A 12,165-nucleotide genomic window follows, 5' to 3' on the forward strand; every position below is an offset into this window, starting at 1 on the left:
TCAGCAGCTCTCAGGTCCACACCTGAGACCTGGGCCCTTCTTGTCAACCACAGCCCTACCCACGCTGCCCTGAGCAACCCCCAGGCCACACCCTCACCCACCATGCTGGCCACTCTGTGCAGCCTGGGGCTTTCAGGGCAGGATCCCGGGCTCAAGAGAGGCAGGGGAGGGAGAGGAGGGCAGGTTATCACCGCACGTCCAATGTCCTGGGCAGGTGAGGCAGAGGGGCCGCCCCACCCCAGTGAATTCTCACAGGTGATGACACCACCACCCACCCACCTGCCTGCCCACCTGTGGCTTTTCCTTGGCACATGACAGCAAACATTTCCAAGTGGTTGGTAGGAATCCCGTGACCTATTGCCACCATGAAGCCCCCGAGCCTGGGGCCGAGGGTGTCAGGTGGCCTCCACACTGTGGGCAGGTGCACTGGCCCTCCTTCCTGGCCTGCCCAGGTGTGTGGGCTGGGTAGCACCCTCTGTGCATACAGGGAGCCAGGCTCAGTGGCACACATCAAGCTTGTCACCTCAGGGCGGCCAGAGTCATGGCGCTGGGCCCAGCGTGGCCAGAGGAGGATGAGCCACAGAGCTGGCCCTATATCCCTGGGCACTGCATGGGAGCGAGAGCCATGGGGGCCGTGTGTAATGTGAGCACCGCACGCTAGGATTACTAATTGCCACAATTACACGGGTGGTAAATCGGAAACCCTTTCTGAGACCTAACAGGTTTTCTTCTCTTCTGCCTTCTCCAGTGTCTGTCCACCCTGAGACAGATCAAGTGGGGACTCTGTGCAGCTGAGATGTGGCAGCCCCCACCAGTCCTCAGCAAACGCACCTGCCCTAGGTCATCTCTCAATCCCCCAGCTGCCAATGGACCCATCCCCAGAGAAAAGAGAAGGAACGAAGGCTGGAGGCATGCTGACAGCAGAGGGGGAGACCCCACAGCCCTCTCAGCCCTCAGCTCCTGTGGGAGCACAGGGGGTCAAACGGCAACCAACGGGCGCTCCCCAGCCAAAGTCTGACTCTAGGCCCAGGGAACTGGGCGGGAGGGTCAGAAGGCAGGGGAGCGAGGAAAGGGAGGCTAGGGAGAGGCAGGGTGGGGAAGCAAGAGGAGGAGTCAGTCAGTCCCTGAGGCAGCAGCGGCCACACGCCTGCTGAACAATGCAGTTTTGAATTCAATTAAAGCGATTATCTGTTGTGCCAAATAAATTGTGTACAGCATATATCCTGCGGTACTTTACACCTCCGGGCTCATTACTCCCTAACTGTTTCCTCCTGTTTATGCGCTCTCAAATTAAATTGCTGATAATATGCGCCAAAATAAAAAATGAGCGCACCTTGTCCCAAGAAAATTGATTCTCCCTTTTCCTGAACCGGCGATTGCCAGGTTTTATATACTCTGTTCCTGGTGATCATTAGTAATTCAATTTTCTTTTTATTAGCACCCTTATCTGCTGAGCAATAGAGTGGCAGAGCTGACCTCTTTCGCACGGGTAAATGTTTAAAATCTTTTCCCTGATTAATTTTGCCAGTTAAGAAAAAGAGGAGAAATGGCCCGGCTCTTAGCCATCACAATGAATAAAGCTTAATGTTGATTGTGATGGAATTTCTAACGCCAGGGAAATTGATTGAAGGCAGCAATTACGCTGCAATAGTAACTCAAGGGAGATGGGATCGCTTTCTCCTGGCCGTAGCCTTTCAGTTATTTAAAACAATCCAATTTGCAAGGATAATTATGTATTAGTGTTTTATCTGCCACTTGAAATGAACAGGGGAGTTTCGATACTGGCCCAGCATTAGCAGGTTATTGCTGCAAATTACTTGATATCTGCTTTCTTTCACATAAAAAGGAAATTAGGCAATCAATTACCAGAAAAAGGTGAACTGAGGGATAAGAGGAGCAACTACGCCCTCTGCTGGCCGCCAGGGCTGACGTTGGGACCTTAGGCAGTGCTGTGGGCAGCTTCCTGAAGCCTCTGCACCTCTCCTTTCCTCCCTTCACAGTTTGGGAGCCCACAGGGGATCAGGTCCCTCCCCAACACTGCTTAAAGAGGACCGCTGCACCCAGGGCTAAACGTTTATATGGAGAAACCGAGAAGAGAAGCCTCAAAGCAGCCAGATGAAGAGGCAGCCCCTGCCCCCTGACCCCATCCACAAGGAGGCCCTGCCAGCTGGCTCCTAGCCCAGGGTCTGCACCTTCCAGGAAGCAAGAGAGCATGACCTTGGCGATGCAGGCACACACACGTGCACACACACACGTGCACACACACACTCACACACACCCCCAGCTGCTGGAGCCCACCAATGGAGGGCCAGAAGGGCTCACTCACTCACCCCAAGTGCCTATAGCATTAAATGAAAGCGTGTGTGAGGCAGCTAGCCAGGCTGGGTCATGCCCAGCCCAGGATCTGAGACAGGCAAAACAGGGAGGGAGAGAAGGAGAGGGGAAAAGGGACAGGGGAGATGGTCTCTGCAGAAGGAGGGGCCTGGGGGAGCCACACGCTGACTCCATCACAGCCCTCAGCCCAGGGAAATGCTCATCCTCACTCCCATCCCCACCACAGCTGCCTCTGCCCATCTCAGGATCTCAAGGTGGCTGTGTCCGGGGCTGCCTGCCCAGCATCTCATGCCTCTGTGCAAGCATCTTCCGTGAGCTCCCCGCCCACTGTCGATGAGGACCCCCTCCCTGGCCTGGCATTCAAGTCCTCACCCACAGGCTCATCCTGGCTCACTGCCCTCTCCAGGCCTGCTGGATGCTCCTGGTTCCCCCCAGCAACACGGCCTCCTCACATCCCTGAGCACACTCATGTAGGTCCCAGGCCCCTCCTCTGTCCCGCCCTGGCTTCCCAGCATAACCAGAACCAACCTCCTTTTCCTTTTCCTTACTGTGGCCTACACGACCCTTCCCCATCATCTAGTCCCACCTGCCCTCTGGCCTCAACCCCTCCCATCCTCCAGGATGCCAGCCACACAGGGCCTCTCTCTGCTCCTGGAACACAGCAAAGTTCATTCCCACCTGTGCCCTTCACCTGCAGAGATGTGCACTGGTCACTCCTCTCCTCACTCAGGTCTCAGCTCAGGCAATCACCTCCTCAGAGAAGCCCCCGACCACCTGCTAACACCAACCCCTGCCCCTCCTGGCAGCTCTCTTCTACTGCATTACCTCTTTTCTTCTCCTGCTTTTACCACCTGAAAGCATCTTTTTGACCTGTTTACAAGTACCCAGGTAGCTGTTGGTCTTCACCACCACAACGTGGCTTCAGCATCCACGGTACCCCCAGGAGCCAGCACACTGCCCTGCACAGAGGTGTTCAATATATTTTTATTGAATAGACGAGGGAGGTGTGGATGGTGGGGGATGAGGGCATGGATGGATAAACAGATAGATGGATGGAGAATGGACAGAACATAGAAGGATAGATGGATGGATAAACGGGGGATGGAGAATGGACAGAACATGGATGGATGGAAGACAGATGGATGGAGGATGGATGGATGCATGAGTAAATGGAGGGATAAATGGGTGGATGGATAGATGGTGGATGGATGGATGGAGAATGGATGGGTACAGGATGAATGGATGGAGGAAGGATGGATGGAGGAAGAATGGGTGGAGGAAGGATGGGTGGAGGACGAATGGATGCACGATGGATGGGGGGATGAATAAGTGGATAAATGGGTGGATAGAGCACATATGAATGAAGGATGGATGAGCGGAGGATGGATGGAGGGAGGATGGATAGGGGGATGGATAAGTGGATGAGTGAGTAGAAGCCTTCTCCAAGCCCTTCCCCCAACAGGACTCTCTCCTCTACTCTCCCTTCCACTTCCCTCCCAGGGCATTCTGTGCCGTAGTTATCACATCTGCCTATTAACTATGAGCTTATTAATACTCCTCCTAAGGCAGGGGCTGTGTCAGCCCCCTCAACACCGCAATCCCCCCACACATCCCCACAGTGGCTGGTCCAAAGCCTTTCTCCTCCTCCCACACAGCACTGCACCTGCCCTACCAGTGGGAGGCAGGCTCTGCCATCCCCAGCCTACACCCCACTCTGCTCTAGGCCTAACAAGGGAACCGTCCTGGGCACAAGCAAACCCTGGGCACAAGCAAACCCTGGGCACAAGCAAGCGATGGCTGAGCCTGCAGCACAGCTCTCAGGAGGATGCACATGGCCTTTCTCTCTCCCCAGTCCAGTCTACTTACCAAATCTACAAGCCCAGCTGCTACAGTCCACCTGGCAGCCAGCATGAGCATCCTAGAACATCTCTGCTTTGCCCTCATGCCAGCTCCAGGCCATGGCCCCAGGCCCTGCCTGGCTCTCTAGCTCCTCGGCAGCCCCTCAGCCAGCAGTTTCTGCAGCAAGGCCACCCCCAGGCTTTTCCTGTGCCTGGAGCAGCCCTCACCCTGGCCCCTTGAGCCACACCACAGCCCTCCAGCCCGGAGGAGGGAAAGAGAGCGCTCTGGACTGCCCGCCTGGCCACAAACCCCGGCTTCACGTGGAGGGTTCCAGGTGTTGCCTGCTCCTGCCCTGTCTGGAGAGGGGTCCTCAGTCTGCAGGTCCTCAGCCCACGAGAGAGAATGAACTTCTCTACCACGTGGCACTCTTTCTTCAGGAGTGCCCACTGCGTGGGATGGCAACAGTCTGTCTCAGGCATGTCTACCCCCAAACCGGGCTCCTTGGGGCCAGGGGTAGCACAGGCACAGCCAAACCACAGTCAAGAGCAGCTCTGCTGAACTCCTGGGAGAGAAGCTGACACACAGCAAGAGAATAGGCTGGAGAGGTCAAGGTGTGCCCACCTGGGACACCCACAACCCCTCAGTGCCCACTCCTGTATCAGGACCCTCAGTGCCCACCCCTGCATCAGGACGCTCAGTGCCCACCCCTGCATCAGGACCCTCAGTGCCCACCCCTGCATCAGGATGCTCAGTGCCCACCCGCATCAGGACCCTCAGTGCCCACCTGCATCAGGACACTCAGTGCCCACCTGCATCAGGACACTCAGTGCCCACCCCTGCATCAGGACAGGACCCTCAGTGCCCACCTGCATCAGGACCCTCAGTGCCCACCCCTGCATCAAGACCCTCAGTGCCCACTCCTGCATCAGGGCACAGTGCCCCAGGAAGGCAGGAGGGGGCCATGAGGCCCGGGGCTCTGTCTGCTGCGTCCCTGGCATGCCCAACACCTGGCCCAGCAGGTGGTCCACGAACACTTGCTTCCAGGCCCAGCGAGGAGGCCTGATGCCCAGCAGATGCTCACCGGCACTCCAGAAATCCAGTTCCCCAGAGGGCTCTGGTGCCAGGAAAGGCCCAAGAAGGCAGGACGGGAAGCAATGGCTCCCAAGCAAGCCAGACACAGGCCTAGAGAATTAAAGCAGGGACGCTGCTGCTCTGAGAGCAGCGGGCCAGGGCAGCCCTCCTAGCCGGCCATGTTCTGGGCCCAGATCACACTGTCTGCTTACACTCGGACTAGCTATGGAAGACAAACCTGGGCACAGAGGATCCACCAGGCTGGGGCCAGCTGGGGCCCCTGGCTGGGACATTCCTCCCTCAAGCCACCTCATATCATGTCCCCGCCATTCAAGTCTCCCTAAACTACTGCCTCCTCAAGGGGCCCTGCCTGGCCACCCCGTCTCTACTCGCCCCAACACACTCTCCTCATGGCAAGTCACTATGGAAACATCTCAGCAGCTGGCTGGCTAGAACGCAGGCCACAGGAGGGCAGAAGGGAGCCCCCCTGCCTTGTGCCTCCTGGACACCCAGCACCTGGACCAGGATGCAGAGAGGCCCATGGACACGCCCACCTCCCACAGCTGGCCAGTGTGGCGGCTCATCTGTGGGGACAGATCTCCATCTGCAACTTCTCCTCCACTCACCCAGACCTCTCTGCTGGCTATGACAACACTGCAACAGGGAAGAGTTGAATGGGAGCCGGGAGTCCCCACGGAGGCCCAAATGGCTACAAGCACCACCTCCTGGTCTCTCTCCCAGCTGCTCCAAGAGGCCACCAGAACCCCACCTGCCCTCAACCTCCCTGGAGGCTCAGCCATCCCCTGCTGGCCTCCCAAAACTAGGGGCACCTTCAACTCGTCCTCCCAGTCAGTCCTGGGGCAGCCTGGGCACTGGTCAATCCACTGCCTTCTCTCCACTCCCAGTCAGTCCTGCAGCAAAGGCCCAACCCCCAATCCAGCCACCTCACTGTGGCCACCAGGGACCACCATCGGGCTCCCTTTGCTCTGTCACCCGGGGACGAAGTCCACACTCACCACAGCACACAGAATGTGGCAGCCAAAGAAGGACGGGTGGGCAGTCAGCGCCCTCCAGCCTCACTTCCTCACATCTCCCTTGTGGCCCCAATTAGCCCTCTACCCGGGACCCCATGCCCCACCCTCATGTGGCCAGCTCCCATGCAGGCACTCAGCTCTGCCCAGGCACCTGCTCCTCCGGAGCCTTCTCCAAAGCCCCGCTGGCCCGGCCAAGGACAGTGCCCTCAGCTGGGATACCTGAACACCACGCCAGCGCCACCATTAGAGCACAAGACCCAAATGGGTCTTGGCCCAGGGCCAAGCCTGCTCAGCCCCAAAGCCCCGTCACCTCAGATTTCACATGCATCAGTCTGGGAAACCATCACCACCATCCCCCAGCTGCTCAAAGGGGAGAGAGAGGGGACACCACAGGACCAGGTGTGCCCAGATGAATCCTAGCTCTCCAGGACAGTGTCACGGGGAATCACTTCCCCATTCCCCACTCCCCAGAGCCCCAGAACCCCCACCACAGATCCCCAGCACGTGCCAGCCTGGCGGCAACTCCCCCAAAATACTGCTATCACCTCACCTCCTCAAGGGGGCCACGCCCCACAATGCTCCTCACCCTGCTGACTACACACCAGTGACTCAGAAAGTGGGCAAAGCCGACCTCTCCCAGGCCAGCTCACTCAGGCTTCCTGAGAAAAAGGCAGCAGCCATCAGGAAGGGAGGGGTAGAGCCAGTGGAAGACACAGGGAGAGACCCTGGGTGAGGCAGTGGCCTGGGGGGAAGCTCTGGGTAGCACAAGCCATGCCCCATCCTCCTCCAGGTCTTCATGACTGCCACCCTCTCACCCACTTTCCAGCTCCTTCTGCCAACAGGGCCGTGGCTGGGTCTATAGAGGGATACGCAGAGAATCTCCCCACCCAGAGTGTAGCGCACAGGGCCTCGGCCCTTCTCCTCCTCCACTTGCCAGCCCAGGCCACCCACTGCCCACCAGGCTGAGCACTTTGGGGCCAGGGCCCTAAGAGCTGGAGGTGGACAGTGAAGGTGGTTCCTAACAGGGGAGCAACGCCAGCACAGGCCCAGGGAGAGGCGGGACTTGCAGGCCCGGCTCAGCTCAGCTTGCTTCCCAGAGCCCCTCCTCCGATCGTACCTTCCTTGGTGGAGAGGTGGGCTCGGCCTGGAGGCGGGAAGCAAAGCCGGTGCCTGGTAACCTGCATGAGGCCCCTGTTGGGGGTCTTCTTCGGAGCAGGGCTGCTCTTCCCCCGGAGGGCCTGTCTGCGCCGCAAGCTGAACTGGCTCTTGGCAGTGGCACCAGGTGGGGGGCTGCTCTTCTTGTCCCCGGGAAGGCTGCGGAGACAAACAGCAGGCAGCTCCCAATAGGCCCCCCTGGAGGGCAGCTCCCTACCCCCTTGCCCACCGGGATCCCAGTGCCATGGGTCCCAGAATCATGCAATCGGCCCCAGGAGGCGGCGAGCCCCAGGGGGTTCCAGCCCCCACGGGCTCCGCCTTCCCAGCTAATCAGCCACAGCGGCTGTCTGACGGCTGCTCCCATGCCCGTCGGCAGCCAGGCTCCCAGCCACAACCTTGGAGGATCCGGGAGCCAGGGCAGGCGGAGAGCGACCCCACCCCTTGACCCCCAACCTGGTGTGTCCACAAGCATCTCCTCTATCTCCCCAGCCCAGACGAGCCCCAACGTGGGGCGGGGGGGCGGGGGGGCAAAGGAGCAGGGCGCCATTCCAGAGTAGGAGCTGCCACCAACCTCCCGAGCCCTCTCCGCAGGAGGGGCTCCTTCTCACAGCTCCCCTTTCCATACTTGCTGAGACCTAGGAGGCCGTGGCCAGAAAAAGTGAGAAAGTGAGGGGGGCGGGGAAGCCTGTGTAATCCAAGATGGCACCTGTCTGGGAGACCAGCGCCAAAGACCAAGGTCAGACAGGAGGAAGGACCTCCGGAGGGGGACTCGCAGGGAGGATGGCATGTGCCACCGCATCTGATGGCAGAGGCAGGCTCTCTGCCCTTGCCATTAGCAGCTCCCACGATTAAGTCCCTGACCCCAGACCAGGCACTGGGCCACGACGTCATCTTTGAGCCTCCTCACAACCTGCGAGGGTGGAGGGCTGGGAAAATGGCACACGTTCAGTGAGGTAGTGACTTATCCAGTCACCTGGCTGCCAAGGGGTCAGCCTTCCTCTCTGGTGGAAGAATGACCCCCTCCCGCAGACAAACTGCACCCTGGGTTTGCTAGCCCCGTGCCTGGCCCAGGCACAAAGCAGTCCATCCACAAATCCTGTGGTTGTGCCCCAGCCGCTTCTGATCTCTCACCAACAGGAGAACAGATGGGCTTCCTGGCACCCACCTCCACCTGTCCTCACCTGGCTGGGGGCCCCAAGCAAGCCCCTGGCCGTGCTGAGCCTCCCTTATTCATCCATAAGGCACAGCAGTAACCCCAGCCTCATTCCTACCAGGAATGTTAATGCCACCGCACCCAAAGTTCCACGCTCAGAGCCGACCTGGCAACGCAGCAGGTGATGCTTCATTTCCTCCTCCCACACCCCTGCAGGTGGGCCCTCTCACCAGCTCTGCATACCAAGGAGGAGCTTACTGGGGCCAGCCTCACCCCCGCCTGCCCAGACAGGATTCTGGGGTGGCGGCAGGGACACGTACCTAGCACTCCCCCGCCTCCGGATGATCTTGGTGCGGCTCTTCACTTTGTAAGCAGAGAGTGGGGTCTCACTGAAGAGGGGCTTCAAGCCGCTGGGTCCTACTGCTGGTCTGTCCCTTGGGGCGGACGTAGATGGGACTGGAGAAAGCTGGGAGACATGATCCTTGCTGCCAGCCTCCGACTGCCAACGGAAGGACGAGGAAGAGGAGGCAGAGGGGCTGGAGGCCTTCCACTTGTACTTGCTGGGGGAGGTCCCAGATGTGGAGGACACGGCCGACCTCCTGGGCTTGGCATCCGGGTTGGCTCTGAGCTGCAGCTTCTCCACTCGCTCTGCTGTGCCAAAGGGGGTCTTGCACACATTCTCTGAGGCAGATCTGGGACTGAGAGCCCTCCGAGTAACACGGGGACTCTTCACTGAGGCAGCCACCCATTTGTAGTTGTTTTTCCGGAACTTGTTGGTTCGACAGGACACAAGCAGTGAGGCCTCTGGGGTCTGCCTGGGTCCAGAAGCTGGTCTAACTGGATCTGCCACCAAGTCAGAGGGAGCCGGCTGATCTGGGTGGCTGGCATTCGCTCTTCCATCACCAAGGAGCTGTGCAACACAGCTGGCCACAGACTGAGAGCCCACCTTCTGACCAAGGGCCGTGCCACTGCATTGGGGCAGGGTAGAGGACAGGAAGTGTGCCTTGACCAAAACCGTGCTCTCACTGACTGTCCGCCGGGGCTCCAAGGGGCTGTCACTCACACTGCTCACAGACTTCACCACCCGGGGCTTGCCAGGCTCCTTCTGGCAGACCAGAAGGGGGTCCTCTGCACTGCAGCTCCCCTTGGCTCTTCCTGGCCTCAAGAGCTGCTTCTGCCTGCCAGGGGGCTCACCCTCACCTTCCTGAGGCCTGTGGTCGCTCCACGGAGAATCCTCACATTCTTCCAAGGAGCCCCGCGGGACCCCTGCCGCACTAGCCGAGCTCGGCTTTGAAGGTGGTTTGATTTTGATGACCATGTTCTGATCTGAACTCAGCTGGACCTGCCTCTCCAGGACACACTGCTGGGAGTCAGGAGGCTGGCTGCCCCCAGCCCCAAGGGGCGGCTGTGAGGCACAGTTGCCAGGTGGGTCCAAGGATCCTGGGGGCCGATTCACCAGGGAGTATTTCTTGCGCCATGCAGGCCCATGGTTTGGGGAGAAGCCCCTCCGGCTTGGACAGGGGTGGCGAGCACTGAAGGCCCTGCTGCTGTCGTAAGTGGGTGGCTGCCACAGGGAAGCGGCTGAGGTGCCTGGGGCAGGGGCACTGCCATGGAGGTTTTTGTAGTCATCGATCAGACCTGAGAAGACAGAATCACAGGCTCAGTTAATCAGAGGGTGAGAGTAAAATCAGCAACAAACCACTGACAAGACCTTGTCACCAGCTGACAACCCCCCCACCCCCAAACCCCATCTCACCCCTCAGCCCCTGCCGGGTCCTAGTGCAGAAGAGGCAGCCCCTAGTGCCTGAGAACCACTGAGGCCCCGAGGCCTGTCTGTTCCATGAGGCTTTTCCCATGAGTTCTACTTCAGTCTATTTCTGGCTGCTTATCCTGAAAATGCACCCTTTTGGCATAACATTCCCTATTTGCGGGAATATTATGCTGGGTCCACAATCCTTTCAGCGGAAGCGTCACTCAATATGAAAAGACCAGCAAGGCCTCATGCTGTAACGCCTGGGCAAGAAGGGGGTCAGTCAGCCAGGAGGCCCTCTGCTTGCCCACAGATGAAAAGGGTGCGAGACTGCAGCTTAATGATCTCCCTGCCTGGCACATAGGTCAATGAATGCAAGACAACTGACACCCCTGAGCACTCCACACCTGACAGGAATGTCACACCGTCCTCCCCTAAGGAGAGGAGGGGCCTGATCCTCCTGAGCCCAGTGCCGTGGACTGACATGACCCTTTCCAAGGAAGCCCTGGATGGCTGTTGGGTGGGGAGGCCTTGGCTAGAACAACCTAGGACGTTAGGACTCGACCAACAAACCAGTAGCCAGCCCCCCAGTTACAACACTCCCTCACCACAGGTCCTGCCCCCAGGCCCAAAGAGAGTCATGTCCAGACCTGGTGACACTTCAGGGCAGGTATGTCAGAAGTCCAAGAAGTGGCCTGAGGGCCGGGCCAGCCCACCTGGACTCTCCCCCATACACACTTTCCAAGTCCTTAGGTCTTCTCTTTGTGGGAATAACTTCAAAAAGGAATTTCTTTAAAAGGTAAGAAAGCCCAAGGTGGGTCTAAAATTTGAAAAGTGTAGAAACTGAGACCTGGGAAGCCTGGGCCTGGAGTATCAAGGGGGGTGTGACTGTACGTTGGGGAGGAGCGCAAAACCGGGCGTCCGGGGAATAAACACACCCCCTGATTCCGAGCGGCTCTGCTACGCCGCACTGCCGGGCGCCGGGAGCGAGGGGGCGCCGGGGACCGGCCCGCCCGTGAGGGGTAGGGGGGCGCCTCCCGCCGGTTACTAAGCGACGGCCCGCCGCCACCCGCCACAGCGCCGGAAGAGGCCGCACTGCCCGTCGGACGAAACCTGGGCCGGGGGCTGACCTCCGCCAGCCTGGAAGCCCCTCCGGGTCCCCCAGCCACTGCCCGACCCTACCCACTTCCCCGCCCGACCCGACTCGGCCGTCGAGAGCGCGGGCGGGCAGCGACCCCCTTCGGGGAGGCGGGCGGGGCCCGCCGTGAGGTGAGGGGAAAAAAAGGGACGCGCGACCCCAGCCCCAGCCCGACCCACCCTGCAGGAGGCGTATCTGCCGCCGTAATTGCTCCTTCTCCTCCATCTCCAGAGTCCGCGACGCCCGGGCAGGCCCCCGCGACGTCATCTCCACGCGACCGTTTCCCCGCGAGCGGGGCGGGGTGGTGCCGAGACTGCGCACTTCGGCCAGGCCCGGGCGTCGGCACAGCCGCGAGGGATGGGCCGTCGCCCCGGCAACGCCTGCGGGGAGGCGGGGCCACGCACGCGCCGAGCGAGAGGCGGGGGCGACCTCCCTACGGAGCGCCGGGTAGTGGACTCGCGGCTCTTGGGGAGGAGACGGTGGTGGGTGGTGGTCACCCGCCTAGGGCGGCTTGGGACGCCTCCTCTGCCCCGGGCTGTCCTTCCCTGCAGGCCTGGGTGAGAGGCTGAGACCAGGAACCCACCCCAGCGACAGCGCACTTCCTTCCCCAGTCTTCGCGGAGAATTACGGTCTGGGAGCTCCGCGGGGGCGACCTGGTGGGACGAGGGGCCACGAGGTTCAGTTAACGCTG

The 12,165-nt window shown here is 59.9% G+C and overlaps 1 protein-coding gene across 5 annotated transcripts in view; it reads right to left on the bottom strand.

Annotated features, from left to right (window-relative positions):
- The window catches only part of ZC3H3 (zinc finger CCCH-type containing 3), a 99,616-nt gene extending 87,861 nt beyond the window's left edge, over positions 1 to 11,755 (bottom strand). For 4 of the 5 annotated variants that reach the window (XM_058565049.1, XM_058565047.1, XM_058565050.1 and 1 more), the window contains exons 1-3: positions 11,654 to 11,754; positions 8,907 to 10,224; positions 7,396 to 7,592 (exon numbers count right to left, since the gene is read on the bottom strand). In XM_058565049.1, the coding sequence (XP_058421032.1) occupies positions 7,396 to 7,592; positions 8,907 to 10,224; positions 11,654 to 11,741 (1,603 nt within the window). In that variant the 5' untranslated portion in view covers positions 11,742 to 11,754. Of the gene's footprint in view, positions 1 to 7,395; positions 7,593 to 8,906; positions 10,225 to 11,653 lie in introns of all 5 variants that reach the window. The other variant, XM_058565045.1, reaches the window with a different exon arrangement.
- Between the last annotated feature and the right edge of the window lie 410 nt (positions 11,756 to 12,165).

Source organism: Diceros bicornis, chromosome 21 (assembly GCF_020826845.1).
Source record: "Diceros bicornis minor isolate mBicDic1 chromosome 21, mDicBic1.mat.cur, whole genome shotgun sequence".
NCBI classification, from domain to species: domain Eukaryota; kingdom Metazoa; phylum Chordata; class Mammalia; order Perissodactyla; family Rhinocerotidae; genus Diceros; species Diceros bicornis.